Source organism: Camelina sativa, chromosome 11 (genome assembly GCF_030686135.1).
Source record: "Camelina sativa cultivar CO46 ecotype springtype chromosome 11, ASM3068613v1".
NCBI classification, from domain to species: Eukaryota; Viridiplantae; Streptophyta; class Magnoliopsida; order Brassicales; family Brassicaceae; genus Camelina; species Camelina sativa.
In genome coordinates this window covers 50,399,153-50,425,230 of record NC_141890.1, presented here as the reverse complement: position 1 = coordinate 50,425,230, position 26,078 = coordinate 50,399,153, and the positions used below count along the sequence as shown (strand labels likewise).

At 38.7% G+C, this 26,078-nt stretch overlaps 6 protein-coding genes across 17 annotated transcripts; 1 reads left to right on the top strand and 5 right to left on the bottom strand.

The window, feature by feature from the left end:
• Nucleotides 1-198: 198 nt before the first annotated feature.
• Nucleotides 199-5,034, bottom strand: LOC104727236 (uncharacterized). Its single transcript, XM_019232531.2, has 9 exons — nt 4,565-5,034; nt 2,591-4,249; nt 2,245-2,471; nt 1,841-2,173; nt 1,510-1,756; nt 1,306-1,434; nt 1,024-1,239; nt 813-936; nt 199-729 (listed from the first exon to the last, which is right to left on the bottom strand). The coding sequence occupies exons 2-9, from the start codon at nt 4,154-4,156 to the stop codon at nt 488-490; spliced, it is 3,084 nt and encodes a 1,027-aa protein (XP_019088076.1). The 5' UTR covers nt 4,157-4,249; nt 4,565-5,034; the 3' UTR covers nt 199-487.
• On the top strand, nt 4,898-6,982 carry LOC104727235 (uncharacterized). Of its 12 annotated transcripts, none has more exons than XR_015572398.1 (10): nt 4,898-5,038; nt 5,132-5,202; nt 5,329-5,407; nt 5,495-5,569; nt 5,667-5,781; nt 5,886-5,943; nt 6,014-6,094; nt 6,189-6,352; nt 6,449-6,572; nt 6,668-6,982. XR_015572398.1 is itself a non-coding variant. In XM_010446288.3 (10 exons), the coding sequence occupies exons 1-10, from the start codon at nt 4,919-4,921 to the stop codon at nt 6,738-6,740; spliced, it is 933 nt and encodes a 310-aa protein (XP_010444590.1). In that variant the 5' UTR covers nt 4,898-4,918; the 3' UTR covers nt 6,741-6,982. The 12 variants fall into 12 exon arrangements, 8 of the variants coding, with proteins under 8 accessions (XP_010444590.1, XP_010444592.1, XP_087331290.1 ...); XR_015572399.1 differs by having other exon boundaries at nt 6,010-6,094; nt 6,216-6,352; XR_015572400.1 differs by having other exon boundaries at nt 6,010-6,094.
• Nucleotides 6,983-7,840: 858 nt separating this feature from the next.
• LOC104727234 (putative xyloglucan endotransglucosylase/hydrolase protein 6) lies at nt 7,841-9,472 on the bottom strand. Its single transcript, XM_010446286.3, has 4 exons — nt 9,054-9,472; nt 8,867-8,967; nt 8,559-8,755; nt 7,841-8,430 (listed from the first exon to the last, which is right to left on the bottom strand). The coding sequence occupies exons 1-4, from the start codon at nt 9,247-9,249 to the stop codon at nt 8,046-8,048; spliced, it is 879 nt and encodes a 292-aa protein (XP_010444588.1). The 5' UTR covers nt 9,250-9,472; the 3' UTR covers nt 7,841-8,045.
• Nucleotides 9,473-10,400: 928 nt separating this feature from the next.
• On the bottom strand, nt 10,401-12,832 carry LOC104727233 (cysteine desulfurase, mitochondrial). Its single transcript, XM_010446285.3, has one exon. The coding sequence runs from the start codon at nt 12,163-12,165 to the stop codon at nt 10,804-10,806; it is 1,362 nt and encodes a 453-aa protein (XP_010444587.1). The 5' UTR covers nt 12,166-12,832; the 3' UTR covers nt 10,401-10,803.
• On the bottom strand, nt 12,820-16,670 carry LOC104727232 (LRR receptor-like serine/threonine-protein kinase HSL2). Its single transcript, XM_010446284.3, has 2 exons — nt 13,478-16,670; nt 12,820-13,353 (listed from the first exon to the last, which is right to left on the bottom strand). The coding sequence occupies exons 1-2, from the start codon at nt 16,179-16,181 to the stop codon at nt 12,974-12,976; spliced, it is 3,084 nt and encodes a 1,027-aa protein (XP_010444586.2). The 5' UTR covers nt 16,182-16,670; the 3' UTR covers nt 12,820-12,973.
• A 5,465-nt stretch (nt 16,671-22,135) lies between these two features.
• On the bottom strand, nt 22,136-25,909 carry LOC104727231 (leucine-rich repeat receptor-like serine/threonine-protein kinase BAM1). The gene is made up of 2 exons (XM_010446283.3): nt 23,011-25,909; nt 22,136-22,859 (listed from the first exon to the last, which is right to left on the bottom strand). The coding sequence occupies exons 1-2, from the start codon at nt 25,610-25,612 to the stop codon at nt 22,441-22,443; spliced, it is 3,021 nt and encodes a 1,006-aa protein (XP_010444585.1). The 5' UTR covers nt 25,613-25,909; the 3' UTR covers nt 22,136-22,440.
• Between the last annotated feature and the right edge of the window lie 169 nt (nt 25,910-26,078).

Genomic DNA, 26,078 nt, shown 5'->3' with positions numbered 1-26,078 from the left:
AATTCAAAACGGTCTACCGAATAAACCAAACTCAATCCTACTAATTTAGTTAATCTTCTGATACCAAACCCAAACGCAAACCTAAATTTTTCAAACCGAACCAAACTGAATTTATATTCTCTTAATCTTTTGTGTTAAGATAAAGTTGGTCAATTTGGGTGTATTGTATACTAGAATCTTAACCATGGATTAGATTAGTTAAGCAGACACGAGACAGAGAGGTAGATTATTTTTCTAAAACTCTACAGTACAGAAGAAGTGAAGAACAATAATCTAAAGAAGAAGAAAAAACAAGCTCTTGCGTTTTAAACGAAACAAGTATAAACAAACTCCTTTAATGAGATCAATATCTAAATGGTTGCATTAGGGCATCAATTCTCTTGTAGCAACCATCTGTTTATTTCCAGTGGCACTTTTTGGTAACCAAAGATTCTCTCCTGTATCTTTATTTTGTTGTCTTTCTTTATACAGTCTCAAGCTGTCTTTTCTAAGGGACGACGGGGGTGATGGGTTCAGGTTGAAGGGCTTTCTTCACAAGATCAGTCTGCTCCTTAACATGAAGCTGGTAAAATCCTGTCGCTGTAGCAGCTGAAGGAAGACGACCTACATATTTTATGTCGTTGAAGTTTCCTCTTTGCAGCGCTTTCATCGCAGTGCAAAGCCTTGGTGCTATGTATTGGTATCCTCCCATGTTCATCGGCTCTTCTTGACACCACACAATCTCTGCATCTGTTAAACACAAGAACAAGTTATTCAGAGAATTCGACATTCAACCAAAACCATTAAACACAATCCTGAGTTTCAACACCTACTTGGATATCGCTTTAGTTCTCTTTGAATGAGATCATAAGGGAATGGGCAAAGCTGCTCTACCCTGCAAATGGCTACATCCTTTGTTTCAGACTTCTTTCGCTCTTCGTCAAGCTCATAGTAGACCTGATTCATCAACATTTACAAGTTTTAAATTTCAGAATGTCAAAACCTTGTTAGCAAATGAAGGAAAAACTGGGACGTTTTGTTTACCTTCCCAGAGCAGAGGACTAGACGTCTTATACCTTCTTCAAGATCAGAGTGATCACTTTGATCTTTGATCAACCGCTTAAATCGAGTTCCTTGCTTGTCGAAACCAGGATGTCCTTTTACATCATCAAATTCCGAGAGATTAGATACACACTGTTTGTGACGAAGCAAATTTTTGGGAGCCATCACTATAAGAGGCTTGCGGAAGTCCCTGTGTATCTGCAAATGGATGATATCAAGTGCGTATGTGTGTGAAGTTTAAAATACACTTCGTATTAGTTTTACCTGTCGACGCAGAACATGGAAATAGTTGGCAGGTGTCGTAACATTAACAACTTGCCAATTACATTCTTGAATCTGCTTACGAAGAGTTGGATCCATCTCAGGGATAACATAGGGATTGTCATCACTCATCTGCAGATGAAAATTAACAGATGAACACAAAAAGTAGAGACAAACTTAATGGTGAGCATTGGTTATATAATATACCTGAAGGAAACGTTCCAATCTTCCACTGGAATGCTCAGGACCCTGACCATCATAGCCATGAGGAAGTAGAACAACTAGACCGGTTTGACGGAGCCATTTGGCTTCCCCACTGCTAATGAACTGATCAAACATAACCTGTGCGCCATTAGCAAAGTCTCCAAACTGAGCTTCCCATATTACCAGAGAATTGGGATTCTCCATCGAGTAACCTAGTTCGAATCCAAGAACACCAAATTCTGAAAGAGAACTGTATACACAAGAACGTAACTGTGAGGATCATGCAATAAAAATTGAAAATTGGTGACCATATATAGAGATTCACAAAACATGCCTGTTGCTGACAGTGAACATTTCAGGGTCTTGGTTCATAGTCAGGTGATCTAAGGGGCAATATTGCTTGCCGGTTTCTTGATCATGAAGTACTGAGTGTCTATGACTGAACGTTCCTCTTTCAACATCTTGACCACTTAGCCGGACGTGGTTGCCTTCCACAACCAGTGTAGCAAAAGCAAGAGCTTCTCCTAGTCCCCAGTCAATGCCTTCTCCCGATTCAATCATTTGAGCACGTTGCTCATAAACTCTTTTCACCCCTCTGTGTGGCTTGAAGTTCTCTGGGAAAGTTGAGATTGCCTTTCCCACATTCTTCAAAATCTCTGGCTTCACTCTGCAAGAAAACAAGGAATAAAATAGACAAAAAAGTAATGACAAACTTAAATAAAATGAAAATGTTCATACCCAGTGTTTCGGACCCTAGAAATCTGCTCCGGTGACTTGAATCCAGTCCAATGACTTGCCAGCCAGTCACGTTTTTGGGGAATATAATCTTTACTTGCCCCAAATTCTTCATTTAGGATAGAACTTACTTTCTTTTGAATCTTATCAATATCTTCTTGGGTTACCTTTCCAGATTCCAAAAGCTTTTCCTGGTAGATTTGAAGCGAGGAGGGATGACTGCGTATCACCTATAAACAACAAGTAACATCCTTCAAGAAAGAGAAGAAATCCTGAAAAGACTAAAATGGAAACTGGAATTGGGAAAAAGTTATTTCCAAGAGACTGATAGATAATAAAATAGGCAGACCTTGTACATTTTTGGTTGGGTGAAGGATGGTTCGTCTATCTCGTTATGTCCAAAGCGACGGTAGCAAACTAAATCAACAACAACATCAGAATGGAATGTCTGGCGCCACTCGGCAGCAAGCTCACATGCATGCACTACTGCTTCAATGTCATCCGCATTAACATGGAAAATTGGGGCACTTAAAGCCTTTGCAACATCAGTGCAATACTGTGAAGACCTTCCTGCCCTGGGATCGGTTGTGAAAGCCACCTGATTATTCACCACAATGTGCACTGTTCCACCAGTACAGTAGTTAGGAAGTGCACTAAGATGCAGAGTTTCATATACCACACCTTGTCCGGCAAAGCTACCATCCCCATGGATCAAAATACCCATGTTCTTTGTTCTGTTCTCGTCTTTTGTGTAATATTGTTTCGCTCTGGTTTTACCCATCACAACAGGATCCACTGCTTCCAAGTGACTGGGATTTGCTACCAAAGACAAGTGGAGATGTTTGCCTCCTCTAGTTGGGCGATCATAAGATGTACCCAAGTGGTACTTCACATCACCTGTTCCAGTGTAGAGCCCAACTTCATCTACTGGCCTAGTACCCCCGCTAAACTCACTGAATATCTGACGCAGAGGTTTTCTAACAACATTACCCAAAACATTAAGTCGACCCCTGTGAGGCATACCGATAACGATGCTCTCTACCCCAAGATCTGCAGCCCTATCAAACATCTCCTTCATGCCAGGAATCAAAGACTCGGCACCTTCAAGTCCAAATCGTTTAGCCGTGGTCCACTTAGAAGCCAAGAAATTCTCAAACTGTGTGCTCCAGGCAAGCCTATCATAAATAACCATCCGACGCTCACTATGGTACTGACGAGGTGTTGGGGTCTCGATCTTGTCTCTCAACCAGTTACATTTTTCTCTATCAGCAATGTGCATGTACTCATACCCTATAGTCCCACAGTAAGCCTGCTCAAGCCTCGAGAGTATAGCCCTTAGTGTTTGAACGGGACGGTTCTCAGAGAGAAACCCTGACATCCTCCATACACCAAGAAAAAACTCCCGATCAAGATCAGCCTCAGTAAACCCATAAAGACCTGGCGTAAGATCCTCAGGAATATCTCTCTCCTCCAGACCCAAAGGGTCAAGCTTGGCCTTCATGTGGCCATTAACCTGGTAAGCTCTAACTAGCAACAACAAACGCATGCTTTCTTGAATGGTTTGCCCCGAGATACCAGGCGACGTAGAAGCCTGACCCACGAAATTCCTAAAGAAGTTATCCCAAGACTCATCAACACTGTCGGGATCAGCTTCCCAAGCTCTTTGTAGCTCCTCCAGATACACACTGCTAGTCCCATCTAAGAAACTATCAGTTAGCTTAGAAAGTGGGACAGGACGTGGAACAGGTGCAGCAGACTCTGCCTTTGATTTGAGTATAGTAGAGTGAAAACATCTGGTTTGAGAAGGCAAAACCCTTGTTCTAGTAGCATAAGAACACCACTGAGACTGAGACTGAGACAGTGTCCTTCTTATGGCAAGCTTAGCCACAGAGGAACCAGTTCTAAACCAAACCATAACTTTTTAAGTAATCTATGTAAAACAACAAATCATACAGCCAGCCCCAGACTCTCGAATTCTCTCAATCGTTTTTGTTTTTTTCCTCTGAACCTGTAAATAATCCATTAAACAACAAGACAATAAAATACTCAAAACAAAGAAATAAACAAGTAATTAATGGCTAAACGAGTAATATATCTCATGCAAACACCAAAGAAATTAGAAAATCTGAAATGAAAATAACATATCAATTCCACAGTCTCTCAGCGATCTGATTTGTTCAGATGATCGGGAAAAAAAAACTCCCAAATATGATCAACAAACCTTCGTTTTCAGAAATTTTTCCTCCGGGTTAAAAAAAAACTAACATGATCAACAAACAAAAATTAAGTAGGAAGATTCACGAGGAAGGAGAAGAAGACGAACCTGGATCAAAGATGAGGGCGAGACTCAGTGAAGTGGCTTCTTCTACATGACAGAGAAAGAAAGAAAGAAAGAAAGAAAGAAAGAAAAGAAAAAGAAAAAGAAAAAGAAAAAGTAGGTGCACCACCGCCTTGTTAAAAAAAATCCATGTTTGGCTACAAGGACAAGTCTATACCTAATCCGAATAAGAAAGATATTATTAATAGAGAAGAAGAGAAGTGAATGGGCCCTTAATAAGATTCATTCTATCTATTGGGCCTATTGGCCCATATCGCAGCACTCGAATTCATCACAGAAAACACCCACTAACTCCAAAAGTTTCCAGAGGTTGAAGATGTGATCTGAGTGGAGTAGATAATGAAGATGAATGCTTCTTCTTCTGGTAACAATTTATCTGAGGAATGTATAGGAGGAGGACGTGCAAGATGTGAGGAATTAGCCAAATCGTCGTCGTTTTACCGCATTGTTTACACGGAGGTTAGTTTAATGATCTCTATCCATCTTTATTCTTTCTTCTTCTTCAACAATATTCAATTTTGGTTGATGGAACGAATCGGGTTTTTGTGTTAGATTGAGGAAATTGGATGGGAACCGCTAAGAAGATTAGGTGGAGATTTAACGTTTTTCAGCTTTCACATTCTGTAAGCTCCAGAACATTTCTTTTTTAGGGTTTTAATGGCTACTGTCTAGAATTGTTCAATCTTCGTGTGACTTGTTTAAGCTTTGTGTTCTGAGCATTATCATCTTGTATTGTTATGTAAGTACAGAGATAACAAGGGAAGGGCACACATTTTAGAAATCCAACTGGGTAGAGACTATCCTAAATCTCCACCTTCTGTTTCCGCGGTTCGTTTTGTGTGTTTTTTTCTTATGTTTTTTACACTCTCCCTAGTAGTTTACGGAATTGCTCGGTTAACTTTTGCTTGACGCCAGGATGTGCCTTATATGTTTACTTTAGAATGGTCAACAAGGTCAAGATTGAAGGATGTGATGCACCAATTCCAAAAGGTAGCTAGCTTTTTAAGACTTCGCTACATTTCTCTCTCTTTTTTTTTTAACCCATTTAACCGAGCAAAATGCATAAATCAGAATTTTCTGCTAACAGCATTTGGACAATCTTCAAGAATTTTGGTCTGTCTTGGATGATATTGACAAGTCTTTCTGTGTTGTTGATGCTAAGCAACCATCTCGTGCTTCTTCTGTCCGTCGGATTCATGCTGGTATTACACCTTCAACACTCTTTTTTTTTTTCTCTAATCACTTTTAGTTCTGTGTTATAACATTTCAAATTTTATCTATTTTTTACTTGGTTCATTCTTCTCAGGGAATGACTGCATCATCCTTGTTCATATCGACTTCAACGACCCTAAATCCCTACCAGAGTATGTTTCTAAACACACACTGACAGTAACCTACTTGTCGACATTTTCTAACAGTGAATTGCTTAGACAGGTGCCGGTTTATTGGCCCTTTGCCTCCAGCTATGCATATGAACAACTTACATAAGTTATGGAGAAGAAATAGCAAAAAATGGTAAACATCTTTTGTCTCTTCTCTCCCAGTTTAAAATCTCTTTCGAGTATTGGCTGAATTAGAAAAGTAAGCTTTATTGATTGTGTGAAAGCAGGAATCACGATTAATTGTAATCACACAGGTCAAAGGAAATATCATTTCGTGAGAACCTCGAATGTATTCTAGGTACTGAGCTTCCAAAGCCCCCAGGTCTCCGAGAGGAGGATGATCATCAGCCAATTGAATGTGGAATCTGCTATGCGCAGTTTCTACCCACAGGTGATTTGTCAAACCGAATAAATATTTGATTCTTCATAGTTCAGATTAAAAATTTGCTCTGATGGTTCACTAACTTCTCATTTACTTTAAACTAAGATGAGGAGCTCGGAGCTAGAAGTGGGACGCCAACAGACTACACATGCGAAAACATCAGTTGTAATAAGTCTTTCCATAGCCTTTGCCTCACAGACTGGTTAAGATCTATCACAACAACAAGACAGTAAGTAGAAACTCTAATCACTTTCTTTATCTCACATAGCAAAACACACACACAAGCCTTATACTCAAGCTCAAGTGTGATCTAATTTCTTGCAGGTCTTTTGATGTTCTGTTTGGGAACTGCCCTTACTGTTCAGACCCAGTCGCAGTCAAGATCAACAACAAATAGAGTAGAGAAACCATCAAAATTAGGCAGCTGATTCTGAATGTTCTAGTGAAACGTGACACAAAGAGGAAGAGTTAGTACAGTAGTGATGAGTAGTAGTAGTGGACTAGTGAGGACAAAACTCCCTTTTTTACTATTTTTCTTCTGTACGTTTAAGATAGAACTCAAGTAGCTTTCAAATAAGAAATGTGAATGTACCTTCTTTTTTCCTTCTGGCCACTCAATTCCAAAGGCTGTTCTATCAATCACCATCAATGTGGAGTTCCAAGCAATAACTCTTTTACTTAAAGTAATTTCGAAGAAAAAAGAGGACTTGAATGCTATTATTTGCCTTTTTCTCCACGGCTGCATCCTTATTCTCCAGCTGTACTAGTACTGTCGGTGGCTTAATCAATCTATGTTTAAGAACTAATATAATCTAAACAAATTAAATTACTCTATGTACTAAACCAATCAAACAAACCAAGATTAAGTGGTTCAGTCTTAGAGAAGTTTCATATAGAGATGAAAGTATGAAGGTGAATTTTTGATTACTTACTGGGTACATGTAGTAAAGAGATAAAGCTCACACCACTCTCGACAGTATGCTAGTAATGCTACTCTTTCCTTCACGGTTTATATAATTCTTTGCTTTTTTTTTCTTCTTATAAATAAGTAATGTCAGTCTTATACTACTAGCTATATAGAATTGTAAATCTTATCAATCATCTTAGAAATATCTCTGATTAGTGTGCATTCAACAAGAACTTTTGGAAGATGAAGGGCCAGAAAAATTTAGATATTACATCCAATCCCAATAAATTTAAATTGGTTTTCTTGGCAACATATCTTAATGAGTTTTACATTATTTCAACAAGTTCTGAACTTGATAAGACATTTTCTTACTACTGTTAAATGCAAATCTGACGCCTTTGCTGGAAATGGGACCATATAGCCTAAACCAATAATATATCTGACTTCCTGCAACAAATCCTTGTAAAACACATCTATATAGCTTTTGAATTCTTTCATTATATAAAAAGTGTCAGCTTATTAAATATGTTTGTAATTTGTAACGCTAAAGAACAAACATTATGCAATACATTTATATTATCATTTTAACATTTTGTTCGCAAAAATCCATGTTTATTATAAATTTTCAACCACAAAATAACCATTATACATCTATACACATGGCGCACTAATTAAGTACGTCTGCACAATTGCATAAAAGGACAATACAATCCACATTTTTCCCACAGTTTTTATAGAAAAATTATCGTACAAGACGAAACATGATCATTGTAAAGCGTACGTATGGTATTATTTTCAAGCACGACACTCGGGTGGTGGGACTGGAAACCTAGACCGGTCGGTACAATAATCATAAACCATATGGTTTACTCTAACCCATCGGTAACGGCGAGCTTCGACGGCGTTAAGCGACTGATAAGCATAACCTTCCCACCAATTGTGAGGGTTCGATGGACAAGAGGTTGGTCCAGGAACAGGACAACCTTCGATGTCAAAATCTTTGTAATAAGCGTAGAAGGGAGCTTTTTTCCAATCAATCTTCTCTAATCCACCACGTGTCGCCCAATCATCGGCTTCCCATAATGTTGAGTAAACTCCCATAGGTTGTGATGTTGGGTAAGCTATGTTCTTGGCTTCGTTGTTTTTGTATTCTCTTATTGGCACATCGTCTACGTAAAAACTGATTAACCAAAATACATAAACCGAACGTTAAATTAAGTTTTTCTCCAAAAAGTAAAATGGTAAAAAATTTGGAAACAGTAAATGTTGATTCTATTCGAAAGTTGTACGTATAAGAGAGAAACTTACACAATGTGTTTGTGTGACCATAAGATAGTGTAAGTGTGGAAATCCAAAGCCGGGTCGAACCAAAGATTAACTCTTTGTTCTCTATCTCCTTTACCATGAGCAAATATGTTTGTTTGCACTGAGTAAGGTTGACCACTTCGGTTTCCCAAGAACTCGAAATCTAGCTCATCTCTCACCGTGTTCGTATCGGAGTTCATCTATAGATATACATATGAATGAATAGTAACCGTTAATGTTTCAAGAAACAACCATTTGGTAGTGAATGTGTAAACTTTTTCAAAACTAGTGGAGTAAAATGATAGACTCACGTAGAAGGCGGTGACCGTACCGGCAGAGTCTCCGGGAATAAGTTTGATCTTCATGCTCACTCGTCCGAATAGATACTTTCTTTTGGAAGCAAATCCACATCCTTTAAAAGACAAATACGAACATTTGAGGGTATGTTATAACTTACAACATAAAGCCTACTGTTATGTGATATTTATGTGTGTGTACCTGTGCTCTGGTCAAGGACAAGCTGGATAGCTTTTCCACCGTCCATTTGGCGGATGTGAGATTCCGACCATGCGGCTTTGAAATCCTCGGCGAATGTCGTGGGCCGAGCAGAACTACGGATGAACATCACCGCAAAGAGAGTAAGAATGCAAAGAACATAAGTATCGAGAAAAGAAGGGAAATATATCTTAGCCATGGGACTTGTATTTAAAAACAATGTCTATATTTTTTTTACTTGTGAGTTTGTTTTTAAAGTGAGTAGAGAGTGATAAGTGTGCATGTATGTATTTATACACACAAATTCATTTTTGTTGCCAAACCTTATCATTGCCAACGGGCTTTGGGGTTTTAAGACGCTGACGTGGACGGTGTCATCTTAACACAAAGAGACATGGTTTAGCTTTTCCACACAGCTAACTGCAAGCCCTCTCTTGGCCTACTCATTTATAATCATCTAGTATTAACTTTAATTCTAAAATTGACCTAAAATTTGATGCCATTGAAAATGCAAGGATGAGAATGGTTATCGTCTTATATTCATATGGCAAACTAAAATAATTAATCAGCCTTAAATTGTGGTTCCTTTTGATAAACCTTATGAGGTTTCTACTCGTTTAACTATACTACAGCTACTATACTATACACCATTTGACACGCCTAATTTATAAGGGTATGAATCATCATTTGATCACCTTCTTTACAAATTAGCTAAAATATTGAATATAAAGCTTGCAATTACCAAACATTAGTTAAATGTTTCTCTTCTTTCTTTCTTTTTTACATATAAATATTTAATTAGAAGAAGAAAAAACAACACGGAGAAATGTTAAGGAAGAGAAGGTATATAAACGTGTGGTTTATAAACGTGAAGGGATGTAACGTCTCAATCGAAGGATGGTTGTAGTATATAACATAACCTATGGTTCTAATTATTTTGGCATAGAGAATTTATAAGTTGAGGTTTTGTATCCATTGGATGCTTCCCATGGGCCACCTACGACCTACTATAATACTTGTTTGTTTCTATCCAAATTTCAGAAAAGAAATAAGAATATAAAAATTTATTACATAATTCGGATCATTACATATTTTGAGTTTGTAGCAAAGGTCGACTCGAGCGTACGTGGATCCGGAAAATTTTAAAAAACTTTTGTGTACCAAATCACATGGGATAATTATGGTCTACTTCGACTTTACATCAAGGTAAGAACATTAATAGTACAGGTCCTTATAGACGTGATGCTTTAAACCTAAAAAAATTCAACAATACATTTGCTGTCCTCTTAATGTCAATTTTAATTTCATGTTTTGTTTTTCAATCATCATAAACTCAGTGACTCGCCGACATTGAAGAGGTGAAAACATTCATCATTTTGAGTGAAAGAAAAAAAACAGAAAATAGTAATTTTGAACGAAAATTACAGCAACGAGAGAAAAAAACAAACAAAAAACCTTGTGTATTACCTTAGTACGGGTAATAAGCTATTAAGGTTCAGAACACCTACAATTTAATCGTCCACAAAGGATCACAAACCAGAAAATAAGTTGTGTTCCTGCTCTGCTTTATTACAAAACCACACAAGAAACTATCACTTCGAATCTCTCTAGAAAACATTACAGATAACTTACCAACATAGCATAGTAAGAACTCAGGATCAGATCATCGTCCATACTCGCATCTCAGCATGGCTCATCCCCGGTTGCGCACAGACCGGCGTTTCCCCCCACGGTTTGAGTGGAAACTGTGGAATCAGTGTTGAGACCATTGAATGTTCTTGATATCGATACCTTCTTTAACCATTTCATAAAGCGGGCTCATTTCCCTCAACTTCACAACTTGTTTAACCGTAAGTTCGACAGCTTTATCGATCTCTTCCTTGGTGGTAAACCTACCAATCCCAAACCTAATCGAAGTGTGAGCCATGTCCTCATCCACACCCAGAGCTCTCAACACATACGAAGGCTCCAAACTCGCACTAGTACAAGCACTTCCACTAGACACTGCAACTTCCTTCAACCCCATCAACAGACTCTCTCCTTCAACGTAAGCAAAAGACAAATTCAGATTCCCTGAATATCGACTCTCCATTGAACCATTCACCACAACACCATCAAGCTTCTCTCTAATCCCATTGAGCAACCTCTCCTGCAACCCTTTAATCCACTTCTCATCATACTCCATCTCCTTCATGGCCAAATCACAAGCAGCCCCAAACCCAAGGATTTGCTGCGTAGCCGCAGTACCACTACGCAAACCCCTCTCCTGACCTCCACCATTCATCAGTGGCTCAAGCCTGATTCTCGGCCTCCTTCTCACAAACAAAGCACCAACACCTTTTGGTCCATAGATCTTGTGAGCACTCATCGACATCAACCCAATATTCCACTTCTTAACATCAACAGGTATCTTCCCAATAGCTTGAGCAGCATCAGTATGAAACGGAACATTGTGCTCTTTGCAAATTTGACCAATCTCCTCCATAGGCTGAACCACACCAATCTCATTGTTCACAGCCATAATAGAAACTAGCCCTGTGTCTGGCCTAATAGCTTCTCTCAACATCTCTAAATCGACTAATCCATCAGTTTTCACAGGTAAGTAAGTTACCTCAAAACCTTCTTGCTGCAAATGCCTACAAGAATCAAGGACACACTTGTGCTCAGTCTGAGTAGTTATAACGTGCTTCTTCGTGTCCTTGTAAAAGTGCATCACTCCTTTAACGGCGGTGTTGTTCGCCTCCGTTGCGCCGGACATGAAAATGATCTCCTTGGGTGAAGCTCCGATCAGTTTCGCGACCTGGATTCGTGCGACTTCGACGGCGTTCTCAGCTTCCCAACCGTAGAGATGCGTACGCGAGTGAGGATTCCCGTACTCATTGATACCAGAATCATTCATCGCATCGAACACCCTAGGATCAATCGGAGTCGTCGCTTGCATATCTAGATAAAGAGGCCTACCTGAAATTCGAACTCCTTTCATCATAATCGATTCATCCTCGTAATCGGTAGCAGCAGCTGCGGCGGCGGTCGATAGGTTGTGACGCCGGAAAACAACGCCGTGCGGTTTGGTTAGAGTTCGGCGGATTGTGGAAGAAATAACCTTAGACGCCATAGATTCTTAACCTCGGCTCGCGTTCTTACGATTTTTCTATGGTTGAGTGGATTGATTCTCTTCGATTGCTTCGTGGAGAAGAAGAAGAAGCGAAAGGTGAAGACGATAGCGTCACTGGCGGTTTCGTGACGGAGGAAACGTGGTCGTCTCTCAAACCCTAAACTGGAGACGGTGAAAGTAACAAAGTCTATGAGAAACAGGCCTGCTAATATATAATGGGCCTTTAGTTTGGCCCAATACTTTTTTCTTTTATCGACGAGGCTCTTTGTATATCAGCATCATTCACATAACACAAACACATTAATTGGAAGACAAAAAGAGCTAATGTCAAGAGAAAAAATAGAACCCCACTTATATAGTGTGTCACTACATCTTTTTCAGTCAAGACTTGAGCATCTAACCATTCCTGCACATTATCTCTGATTTTGATAACTGTTGCAGGAGCACTAAATCTTTTTCCTTCAATGCTACCAAGATTTCGGTTTTTCCATAGTTGCCACAGGATCCACGGATAAGCTTTCCTAATCTCCAGAGGCACTTTGATGTTCTTACTCACAAGCACCAAGTAATTCAGGTTCTGGAAAATAGATTGTGAGTCGAAACCATTTTCTGGGATAGGAAAATTGTAAAGGCGGCTTTGAAGTATCCTTGTAATATATAAAGCTCTCTGTCATTAAATTCTTTTGAGGCACGAAACATACAAATATTTCATTAGTTTTCTAAAAGCCCAAACGTAAGTAACATTAGACAAGCCTATTAATAAAAAGCCTATGACTAAAATTAGACAGTAAAAAACGACACCGTATCATCACTCGAGTGATTTCTTCTCTTTAAGCAACTCTACTACTTTCCTCATGGTCGGCCTGTTCATCGGAAACGACGATGTACAAAGCAATGCAACGTCGAGAACTTTCTCTATCTCTTCATATTCTCTCATCGAAAGTTTCATCTTTGGATCCACAAGCTTGCCAAGATTTCGATAATTTCTAGTTGGTGAATCTTGATTCATGGCTCCATCTTCCGGTGACGGAAAAGAACACAAAGCTGCTTCCATTGCAAATTTAACAATGTCCTTATTCTCACCAAAACACGAATCGTTCGGTCTTTTTCCTGTAATCAATTCGAGCAAAACCACCCCGAAGCTATAAACATCACTCTTTTCGTCCACTTTTGACGTATAACCATATTCTGTAAACAGAACAACAACACAAGTTTCAAATAATGTTACTAAAAAAAGTGCTTCAGAGTTTTGGGTACTTTGGTATATCTAATTCATGAATAGTAATAGAGTCTATAGAAATAGAATTGTTACCAGGAGCAATGTAGCCGTAGGTTCCAGCAACACAAGACATGGTAGAAACATCGGAGACACCATCATTGTCTTTTCTCTTTAACGGTTTAGCTAAACCGAAATCAGCAACACGTGGCTTCATCTCATGGTCCAACAATATGTTATTGCTTTTAACGTCACGGTGAACAATCGGTGGAACAGAGTCATGATGTAGATAAGCAAGTCCTTGAGCAGCACCTACCGCTATCGAAAATCGTGTCGTCCAGTCGAGTGAAGAAACGGCACGATGTTCTTTCTCCGAATGCAATTCTTTCTCCGAATGCAAAACGTCACCCAAGCTTCCGTTTTCCATGAACTCGTACACCAAAAACCGAAACTCATCGCCGTTACAGCACATAAGAAGCTTCACGATGTTTCCGTGTCTGACCCGACCCAGTGTCTCTACTTCGGATCTGAATACGGATTCAGATTCCGGTTTCTGGCCCGGTCCTCCCCAGAGTTTCTTCACCGCGAGCGTTTGCCCTGTCTTGAGTTTCACTTTGTAAACCAAACCCGAACCGCCCGACCCGATTATGTTCTCTTCCGTTAATTGCGGGTATATGTCTTCCTCCGTGAACCCGACCCGCTGGAAAATGATTACCTTATTAATCGGTTTCGGTTTTCTCTTGAATAACGGTTTGGTTTTGATGAATAGCCAAACCAAAGCTCCGGTTAGTACAAGGATGCAGAGGATTGAGATCGCGAGGATGTACCGAGTTTCCGGTTTAGATCGGCAAGGTCGAATCGGATCTAAATTCGGGCCACATAGATTCGGGTTACCCAATAAACCGGATCGAAAAACGTCTTGCTGAAACCCAAAAGGGATCTTACCGTAGAGTTTGTTATCGGAGACGTTGAATTGATTAAGCTTCAGTTTCAACAGCTCCGACGGAATCTCACCGGTGAGTTGGTTATTAGAGAGATCCAGGTAATTCAAAACCGGTAAATCACCGAGTTCCGGTGGTATTCCGCCGCGTAAACGGTTGTTCGAGAGATTCAACTCGGTTAACTGGGTGCACGAACTCACCGAACTCGGAATCTCACCGTCGAGCATGTTCTCCTGCATCTCCAGTCTCTCTAGCTTCTTCAATTTGTTGATGCATTTCGGAAGAGATCCTGAGAAACGGTTGCGGCTAAGATCGACGACTCTGAGATCTCCGAGATCACAGATACTGGAAGGAATCGCACCGGAGAAATCGTTACCGGAGATCGCAAGCTGAGATAGATGACGAGCATTGGATATCGAAGGAGGAATCGAGCCTTGTAACCGATTGTTGTTGGCTAGCTCGAGACGAGTAAGAGGAAGCTCCCAAAACCTAACCGGAACTTCGCCGGAGAGTTTGTTATCCGCCATACGGATGTAATTAAGCGAACCACAACCGCCGTAAGATTCCGGAATTTCGCCGCTCAATTGATTGTTGAAAGTGATGATACTTTGAAGTTTTCTTTTGTGGCAGAGATACTGCGGCAATTCGCCGGAGAATCTGTTCGTGGAGACATCGAATTCAGATATACCAGAGAATTTTCCGAGATTCCTAGGTAACGTCCCCGTGAAGCTGTTGTTGAAGATCTTAAACTCGACGAGATTAGGATTCAGAGCCACGAGATCTGGCAATTCTCCGGTGAAGAAGTTATCGTTGAGATTGAACGAGATAAGTTGCAGAGCAGCGATTTTTTCCGACAATTCACCGGTGAGATTGTTCTGAGAGACATCCAAATTCCTCAATTCGGTTAAATTCTCGATACTCTCCGGTAATTTTCCAGATAATCGGTTATCAAATAGCTCAATTTGATAAACCGATTTGAGTCTACCGATACTCTCAGGTATTTCTCCGGTGAGAGCATTCATAGCTAAATCGAGATTCTCTAGCAACGCCAGGTTCATGATCGAACGAGGGATTTCTCCTACGAGGTTCGATTTAGTTAACAGTAGCTCACTCAGCTTCGTCAAGTTCCCGAAGATGGATGGGATCGGACTAGGCTCGAAACTGATGTAAGCGAGATCAAGACGAGTCAACCCAGTCAGATTAGCCAAAAACGCCGGAACGATTCCGCCGAGCGGGTTGCCGTTAAGGTTCAGAACTTGGAGAGAAGTTAATCTCCCGTAGCTCTGAGGAATCTCGCCGGTGAAGAGATTCGATTCCAATTCGAGAACGCGTAGATTACGAAACTCCGGCGAGAATTCAGGTAATTTACCGGAGAAGTTGTTAAGGTTGAGGATCAAAACCTGAACTTTAGAACAGAGCGAGAGAGGAGCTGAATCGATCGTGCCGTTGAGATTGTTTTGAGAAAGATTGATGTTGATGAGTGTACGTATACGACAGAACCCGTAAGGAAACCATCCGAAGATATTATAGCCGGAGAGATCGATGGCAGTGACGGTGCTACCGTTTCTGATGTTGTCGTCGCATGTGATTCCCGTCCAGTTACACGGACTACGGTTATCTCCGGTTATGATCCAATCTTGTAAATTTCCATCCGGGTCAAGAAGTCGGGTCTTTTTAACCCGGCTCAGAATCTCAGCATCTCCGTTGGAAGAAACTTGGAGGAAACAAGAAAGAATAAGAAGTAGAGAGAGGAACAAGGAGAGAGAAGTAGTAGTAGTAGTAGTAGTAGTGGTCATCATCGTGTTGGGAAGATGATGATGAAACACGATGAAGGTGAATAAGGAATGTTGTTTGTTCATAGGAATCGTGATTAAAGAAGAAGAAGAAGAAAAAAAAGGTAAGTGACGTTTAAAAGAGATGGTTATATAAAGATGAACGGATTTGCAGGTTTTTTCCAATGAGACTTTCGCTCGTTTTGGTTGCTTTTCTTGATTCACATGGGAAGTACCAAAGTAGGTTTAGTGTGAGTGACAGTTTTTTCTTGAAGTGTTTGTGGAGTCTTAAAAGATATAATTAGTTGAAAAGGAATCTAGAAAACTTTTGTTAGTGACTTGGTGTTCACTCTTTGAAAACCCCAACATTATCTACATTTTTTTTTTCTTCTAGTTGGATGGAATTGGATGAACCTAATAATTAATGTATGGTGTAAAATAGACTAGTTTTAGAAAGAACATCTCAGCATACGTCTAATACAAAAATGGTTATTACTTGCTTAATGGGAATTGAAAAGTTTTGTCATTGTTTTTAAGACATTTTTGGTTATTAGAAATATAAAACGGTCCGAGTGTGAAGAAAGTAAAATGCGAGCAAAGCGTGGGTTAAAATGTCCAAATCTCTTGAGGTTTACAATTACAGACAATCCATGAATTTTGAATGGGAAGCGAGTTTGAAACAAATACAATTAGTGAAATGCGGAGTAAAACCCGAAAACATGAATATGGAGTGGTAAGTTATAATAACAAGAAAACGTATTAGCGTAAACGTATTATATAACGTTTCATCCTTTTTCCCACTAATGATGTGTGCGTGTGTGAGCTTTCATAATCATAGTTGCATTCTACTAGATTATGTACATTTGTAGGCTTTCTATTGGTTGTTTAAGCTTAGAAATGCGTTTACATAACAAAATTATTATGTTTGACTTCAATGTCTTTTGATGTGTTTGATGAATCCAAGGTCAGAGTTTTTTTTATGTTTCACCCTTAATTTTTTATTTTGGAAAGCAATTTTTTTTATTTAAAAAAAGGTATATACTTTGAAAATGCGAATTTGTTTGTAAAAATATATGTGGGAACAAATGTAAAATATTACTAATTCTTTTCGAATTCGATCGATATGCTACAAGATTGTACAAAGTTACTAAATAAACAGGTTATAACTAGCATTTCAGTAAATAAATCATACCAAAAATAGGTTCTTCTACGACCAAAACATATTTATTATCAAGAAATTTTTTTTTATTAAGCCTGAAGTTATGTTGTTGATGGTTAATCGAACAACAGTTAGTCAGTAACAGTAGCTTTGACTAGGAAGGAGGATGGTAACTGGTAAAGTGTCTGTGTCTCTCAAGTGGATGCATTTACAAACAGAGAATGTTAGGTAATGCCGCCTTTTTCAGTCTTCAGTTAGGCGCAGTTAATGTCTAATCTTAAACTTTAGAAATAATTTAACAGTGCAATGAGACTTTTTTACCCTCTCGCAAATTTAGTTTTATGTTCAATGTTTTTTGTTCTTGTTTTAGCCATCTTCTAGAAGGCAATGACAAATTTGTCATAAAACGCTAACTTCGAAACACTATAACCACATTCACGTACGGCTCATCAGAATTTGAGGCTTCTCTACTTAATTAGCATAATAGCATTCAATTGTTTTGTTTTGCTTTGGAATATGCAATCGCCGGAAGACACTCTACGTCGCCGTGAAGACTCTTCTGTCTGAGTAAATTGTACTTTTAGTCAACATTTAGCTTTCCCAAAACATCTCCTAATTTTGCTTACTTCAAAAGAAATTCATTTTTTAGTCACTATTAGAGTAGTACATTATCCACGCTAAATTTTTTTATATATATAAACACTGGTACGTTCCTTAACAATAAAAGTAATTAACAAAGACTAAATACATTGAATTTATCGAAAAAAATGGATGAGAAAATATAATAATGTATGTTTGTGGTTTTTCAATTAAAAGCACATAACTTTAGAAGGTTGTTGAACAGCTCTTCTGTTTTTTTTTTTTTTTTTTTTTTTTCTCACTTTGTTTTTTATACACGACACCACTCTCACTCCACTTATGTGTAGTGTCTCGCTTCTTAAGCATGTTAAATCATTTTTATGTACATTGTACGAACCGAACGGAGTGGAACAGAACAGAACAAATCTTCAGTACTGCCTGACGACTACTTTAACTAACACTGCAACTCCCGCGGGACATTGAGGGTGTAATTATCTCGTCTCTAGATATTGGGCTTTAGTCTTCAAAAATAAAGCCCATTCTACTATTTTAGTATCCGAAAATAACATGTGGGTCGGGCTAAGGACCGTATATTCCTGGCCTAATTAATATGTATTTATTCAGATGGTGTGGTGTCACGATTTTTCCCCCAAAACGGATCATTTACTTACTCACATCCGCATATAAATAAGAACCTTCTCTCACGGACACATAATTTACGGTTGCAATCATATAAAACCAGATACTAGTGTTTTGGTGTGTGGGACGTTCTCGTGTTTCTGTGTGTCGTGTCTCGTGTGATCTCTCATTTTGAAAAGAGTATCAATTAAAGTACAAACAAACCACTAAAATTGCAGCAAAAGGAGAAAAATGCGAAGAAAGAAAAAAAGTAAAGAAAGGCAAAATCTCAATAATGAGTTCTCTCGTGATGCTTTTAAGTTTTAACAATCTATCGTGCGTTTTATAGAATGTTTACGAGACACGTGTGGGCAACTCACGTGTCAAAGTTGACTGGGTCTTCCTTATTTGGAGGATACTAGTAATTGGTGGGATTTGGATTCGAAATGAGAATGAAAAAAAACAAAGCTAAAGTTTTTGATTCGTAATTATAACTTTGCTTTAAAATTGTCTTAACTTGATCAATTTCAATTTATCGAATATGTGATCATTACTATATACTGCTAAGTGCTAACCTTGACAGAGAGTCTCAACGGATATGAGTTTAGTTTTGTTTAATTTTATTACTTTAGTATAGACAATTTTATACGAAAATGCAAGAATATAAACCAGTGGTAAAAATTTAGCTGTGTCATCTCATTTTATTACCAGCCGACATTGTTGTTAACAATGTTAAGGCGTGGTTTGCGATAACGCATGACTAAAATTTTCAACGTAACATTGATTTCAACCTGTATAATTTGTTTTTAAAAAGCTGATAGATATTGTTTGTGTTTATGCATGTGCATAACTTACAATAATGGCAGTAATAATTACATATTAGACAATATTCATTATTAGGAGTTAGATCATGCCTTGTATACAAAATAAAGGAAGATAGATTATTCAAAACTTATATTTTATGTTATCTCATGAATAGTGTGGCGAGTGAGCTTTACAGCTAATTTTAAATTAATTATTTTCGTAAGAGGTAGATATATACACTGTATATATGCGTGTAAATTCAAAAGGATCAGAAGAAGCATATGGAAACATTTGTCACGTTTGATTTTTCAAAACTGTCTGTATACAAACGAAAAGGGAGCATTAACCAATGTCTCTTCTGCTTTTTGTCATCTCAACGTCACCTCAATATAACACTTTATAAATTTAACCATATAATTAATATGTTATGATAGTTCTTCTCTGGTTACAAGAACATATATTACAATCATGAATTATATATCCTGCATTTTCTTTTGAAAAATAACAAAAAGTACTCCAATGAATCATAATTATATAAGTACACATTATTACTCGTGAAACTATGAAAGTTCAAAGTGAATCTTTTTATTTTCATATATGGATGACTGACTGGATGATGTATTACGAATCTCTACCTAACATCACGTTGCGATATGACATATAATAATTTTCACACACACATAACACATTACATAGAGAGATGTATTGACGCACACGTACTACGTACCATGAATCAACTTCATCTACTAACTATTTACGTCCTTTATTTTACTTAAGTTCAGTCACACATGTCAGGGAAAACAATCGGTTGACGTACGAAGTCATTGCATTTCAACTCCACTAATCATACATTGTAAGAAGTAAGAACACATAATTAATCCGATCTTTTATGGAATTTATTTTGGGCACATATTAACATAATTTATATACCACACAACTTATATAGGGATTCACTACATAATTCAAACGAAATGGGGAATATTTGGGCCAACACAACAACCACTAGTACATAAATCAGGTTAATAATAGGTAAGAGTATCTTACATAATTAATTAGGCACTTTCGTATATTATATAGGGACTAGGGAGTGATAGCAGGTAAGAGCCGATTAGATTGTTTTTTTTCTTGTGTAAGAATTTCGAAATTGTACAAGTGGCTGATACCAAATATATACATAACTCTATTAACGGCATATTTTTTCACATATCAAATCAACAAATAAATATCTAAATTATGTAATTGTAATTTACCTTTGGTGTAAGGATTCTCTTAGCAACTACGAGGGGATGGGACATAACTATGTCGGGGAAAACAATGAAACCAAGAAGATGACAAAAAGGACCCATTCAAAACCACAGTGCACTCCTTTCTTTCTTTCTCTTATACGTGTCTCTGTCACATCACAATCATATATTCCACGTGGCATTTTTACCTCTAAATCTAACCAATAAGAAATGTTTGAATTTGATTTTTATACTTATGTGCTACTATGTGGAAGGCCTATAGCGTAGACACAGAGTAAACTGAGTTAGAAAATTGGGGAGTCTAATTTTCAGTGCTTATGAGTTGTCACAGATGAAAATTCTTTGAGATAAGAAAGTTTGTAATTTTTTTTTCTTGTCCGGGAATTACGCATAATGTGAGAATATAAAGCTGATAAGAAAAGACATTGTTAACTATTTTTCCACCTTTTATTTTCACCTTTGTCATCCATCGAACATGAAGTATCCCATGGCCGTATAGTTGTTATGTGAATGATGAAATCGTGATCACACACACGCAATGGACGTGTGAATGTATCAAAGCATACAAAAAACTCTTTTTGTTCGTTTGTGAAATAATCAAATAAACGTTATATTTATTTTTTAATTATAAATTTGCAATAACCTCTTCAAATAGTTATTATATAAAAATTTTAAAAAACGCTCTTCAAATAGTTACCTGTTTGGAGTATAGTAAAAAAAAAGAATCATAAACATATAGCAATAGATCTTACTAAATGGATGACAGTGTTTGGATTTTATCTTTCAACGGAGGACTGTTGCATTATAGAAAATGCTTAATTTCGTGTAAACATTTATCATTGAGTTCCTTGAGAATCTCCTATCAAAGCCACAACTTGCCGATTACTTTATGCCATACAAAAATTGAACAAACATTACATAGCTTCAATTTTGTTTGTTTAGTCCAAAATTCCTTGTAAAAACCTAGACTTACTCTAAGATCTACAATCATCATTGTAAACTACGTACAACCAAATGAAACCATATAAATGTAAGTTGGGTGCGGCATATATTTATGAGCACGAGCTAGTTCATAAATGCTTAACGAAGACTAGAAATTGCTTCATGAGAAGGGAATAGAGTTAGACAGAGAGATCTCATTAAAACCATTAAAGGACTTACGACTTGGTATATAATTTTGCATGTGGGAGAAAATATTTGTGAGCGAGAGAGCTTTTTTACTTTCTTACCTTCTCTCATATTAACTCAAAACCAATCATTTATCTCCCCACCACATTTATACCTTTGATCTCTCTCTCTGACTTTTTTTTTACCCACATGCGTTGTTCTCTTTAATTATTCTTCCAAGTTAAAAAACTTTCACCTAAATTCAATCTTGTTGATGGAGATCAAAAGTTCAAATATGTATTTTCTTCTTGGGGTGTATTTAAAGCTATAAGGAGGATTAATCTGAATCAGTTTTTTTTTTAAACAATTCCAGTAACAGTAAAAAATCGTAGATTTTTACGACGGTTCTTAACAATGTCAAAATACCAAAAACCAATTAATATAAGAGGATGTTCATATCAGTGGCAAATACGTGACGCTACAGCTAAGACATGCACTGATGCAAGAGTCTTCACACTACACAATACATGTAACGTAAAATTAGTTTTCCTCAAAACCCCAACTGTACATATTTCATTCATACAAATTACAAACTAAAATAGAGCTGAATTTGATAATTAAAAAACAAAAAAGAAAAGAAGAAGATAAAAAGTAAAGCCGAGGAAAATTTAAACACACTTAAGAAAAGAGTTAAACCAATAAATACTAAACCGAACCAAATCACAAAACCAGTCTAAAAAGTAGATTAACAAACCAAATCTCTCATCGCTAAAACCATTGAAAGGACGAATTTACCCCTATACCCCTAAATTTACCTCCGGGAATCGTAAAACTTTCAGAGATTAAGTAGATCCGGTGGACCTCCTCCTTGACCACCGGCTTTAGGCGAAAGCTCATTCTCCGGCGTTGATTCCGTCGTCGGCTGATCCTTAGACGGTGGCAACTTGGGGATTTCGGTGAGAATCTGAACAACTTCTCTCATCGTCGGCCTCTCAACAGCTTGTTCTTCAACACAGAGCATCGCGACGTAGAAGACGTGTGTAACTTCATGAATCGGAATCGAAGAAAGCCTCGGATCGAGCACTTTCAGAACCGACTCTTTGTTCGAATCAGTCATCTTACGAACCCATTGCACGATATCGACACCGTCTCCGAATTCTCCGACGGGCTTTCTTCCGGTGACGAGTTCTAAAAGAACCACTCCGAAACTATACACATCGCTCTTCTCATCCACCTTCAACGTATACGCATACTCTATACAAACAACAAAACAGAGCAAAAGATCCTCAAGTCAGAACCTTTAAATAGAACAGAGCAAAAGAGATTAATGTAAAGTTTGAATCTTTTTTTTTTTGTGTGAAACAGAGCAAAAGAGATTGTAAAGTTTGAATCTTTTTGTTAGTACCTGGAGCTATGTAGCCGTATGATCCAGCGATTGCAGACATACATTCAGAAGTACCAGAATCTTGAAGGAACTTAGCGAGACCAAAGTCAGCAACATGGGCTTCAAAGTTTGAATCAAGGAGGATGTTGTTTGATTTGACGTCTCTGTGAACAATCAATGGTGAACAATCGTGATGAAGATAACAGAGTCCTTTAGCAGCTTCAAGAGCAATCTTGTAACGTGTGTCCCAATGCAAGTGTCCTCCTTTCTTACCGTGAAGCACCTCACCGAGACTACCATTAGGCATGTACTCATAGACAAGTAGATTCGTCTCGTGGTTAGAGCAAAAACCAAGAAGCCTCACGATGTGTCTGTGCCTTATCCTTCCTAAGGTTTGAATCTCTGCGTTGAATCCGTGGTCATGGGAAGATCCACGGGACATTACAGCGAGTCTTTTGACCGCAACTAGATCACCATTAGGCATTACACCTTTGTAGACAATACCAGCTCCTCCTTTGCCTATAATGTTGTCTTCTTTGAGAGAATCCAATACATCATCACATGTGAAGTCTAGTCTCTGGAAAGCTGTTAGTCTCCAAGCCCGTGACTCGCTAGCCTTTTTCAATGATCTAGCTTTGATTATAGCTGCAACCGCGAAAGCAATCGAACATACGAGTAGTCCAAGGACGAGCAATAGCTTCATAGAAGCTGATAGAGGTCCTTTGCTATGACTCTGGTGACCTCCTTTAGCAACACCATCTTTACAAGGACCAAGATAAGGACCACAGAGATCAGGATTACCCAAGAACGATGTGTAGTTGAAGTAACTGAACTGTCCGGTTCCCGGAACTAAACCGGAGAGATTGTTATAAGAGAAGTCAAGTGATGTTAAGCTCTGCATTGACGAGATCGAACCAGGGATTGATCCAAGCAGATGGTTTCTCGACAGATTCAAGTAATTCAAAATCCTCATACCAGTGATCTCGTTTGGTATTTCACCAGAGAGCTCGTTTCGGCTCAGATCGACAAAAGTTAAGAGCTTGCAACGGCTGATCTCCGGAGCGATTCTACCGGAGAACAAGTTGTGGCTGAAATCAATCTTGGAGAGCTGCTGGAGCTTCCCAACCTCTGAAGGAATCTGACCTTCGAACTTGTTACCGTCAAGGAGAAGCTTCTGAACGCCGGTGAAGTTTCCGATCGCCGGAGGTAATGGACCTGAAAGCTGGTTGTTTGATAAGCTGATCTGGCCAAGATTGACGGAGACACCTCCAGCCACCGGTAACTCTCCGGAGAGATAGTTATCTTGGAGCTCCACTTGAGTTAATTTGGGTAATCCGAATAGTCCTTTAGGGATTGACGCGTTTAAGAAATTCTGACCCATTCGGATCCGGGTCAAAGACTCACACTTACCAAGAGAGTCAGGGATTGAACCAAAGAGGAAGTTTCCGAGAGTGATTAAAGTCTCCAACTTGTTACCGGAGCACATGTTCGGCGGTAAAGTTCCGGTGAGTTTATTTGAAGAGAGATCAACGAGATTGAGTTTACCGTTTTCCCCAAGTTTCTGCGGTATGCTTCCGGTGAAATTGTTCTCCCAAAGCTGCAACACTTCAAGCTCCGGCAAGTCTCCGATGAACTCCGGTATCTCGCCGTGAAGCTTGTTTCTGAAGAGATTCAAAAGCGTGAGGTTCTTAAGCTCCGCGAAACTCGCGGGAATCTCTCCGGTGAACATGTTGTTAGACAAATCCATCGATTTGAGACTCGAGAGCGTTCCTAGCTCCCAAGTTAACGGACCGGAGAACACATTCACTTGCAAGAAAAGCGTGTCGAGCTTCTGAAGCTTCCCGATCTCCGGTGGAATCTCTCCGGTTAATCCGCAGTTAGCACCGTCGAGTCGTACTAGCTCCGATAAGTTTCCGATCTCTGGAGGTAAACCATCTTCAAAAGCGTTGTAGTAGCCGATGTAAAGCTCCCGGAGAGTCGTTAAGTTTCCGATCTCTGGAGGGATTTTACCGACGAGCTCGTTTCCGGAAACTGCTAGATACTCAATAACCGGCCAGCTTCCGTACGAAGGCGGGATCTTTCCGGCGAAGTAGTTCCCGCCGAGGTGAAGATGACGGAGCTGAGTTAGGTTGGTGACGGAAAGAGGTAAATCTCCGGTCAAGTTGTTGTTGTAGACATCGAGAACTCTGAGATTCACTAATCCAGAAGAAAGCTCATCGGGAAACGAACCGTTGAAGACATTGTTGGAGAGATTCAGGTGACGAAGACCGGAGAGAATCGAGATCTCAGGCGGAATCGGACCGGAGATCTGATTCTCAGCGAGTGAGAGGTTCTGAAGAAGACGTAGATGGGAGACGTCAGGGGAGAGAGTACCTGAGAGGTTGAGACCAGAGAGATCAAGAGAGGTCACGTGACGGCGAGAGACGTCGCACGTGACACCAACCCATGTACAGAAGCTAGTGGAGACTTTCCAGGAGGAGAGAGGGGAGTTTTGGTCATCGCTTCCGGCGCCGGTGAGAGATGATTTGAGTGAGAGAAGGGCACGGAACTCGGAGATTGGTCGGCTTGTGGTGAAGGTATGAGAAATGTGGAGAAGAAAGAGAAGTAGAAGAAAAAGTTTCATGTTTTTTTTTAGCGCTCTCTCTCTCTCAGTCTCTCTCTTGTGTGTGAGAGATTAGGGTTGTGAGATTGGTGTGAGGAGGGAGTGTGAATGAAGATGGTAAGTGAAGAAGACGAAGTTGAGGAAGAAGGTGTGAATTTGTTTTATATTCGTTTTATTTTGCTTTATTTTTTGGAATTGAAGATATTTGCCACGTCAGATTTTGATTTTAAAACTAAAAAGTAATTGGAGGTAGATAAGTAAAAACAAATTACTAGTTCTGATTAGATAAAAAAGTGAAAGTGATAGACTGCCAAAAAAAAAAAACCTATACATTTTAATTCAATAGTGAAATATTCACAAATATTGATATACGTTTCTGAAATTGGAGTTTTAATTTAATACAAACGGAGTAAAACAAACTATATACATTTTTACAAATAATTCAGATTCCAAAACCATTATGCTTTGACGAAATGAATATTGTGCT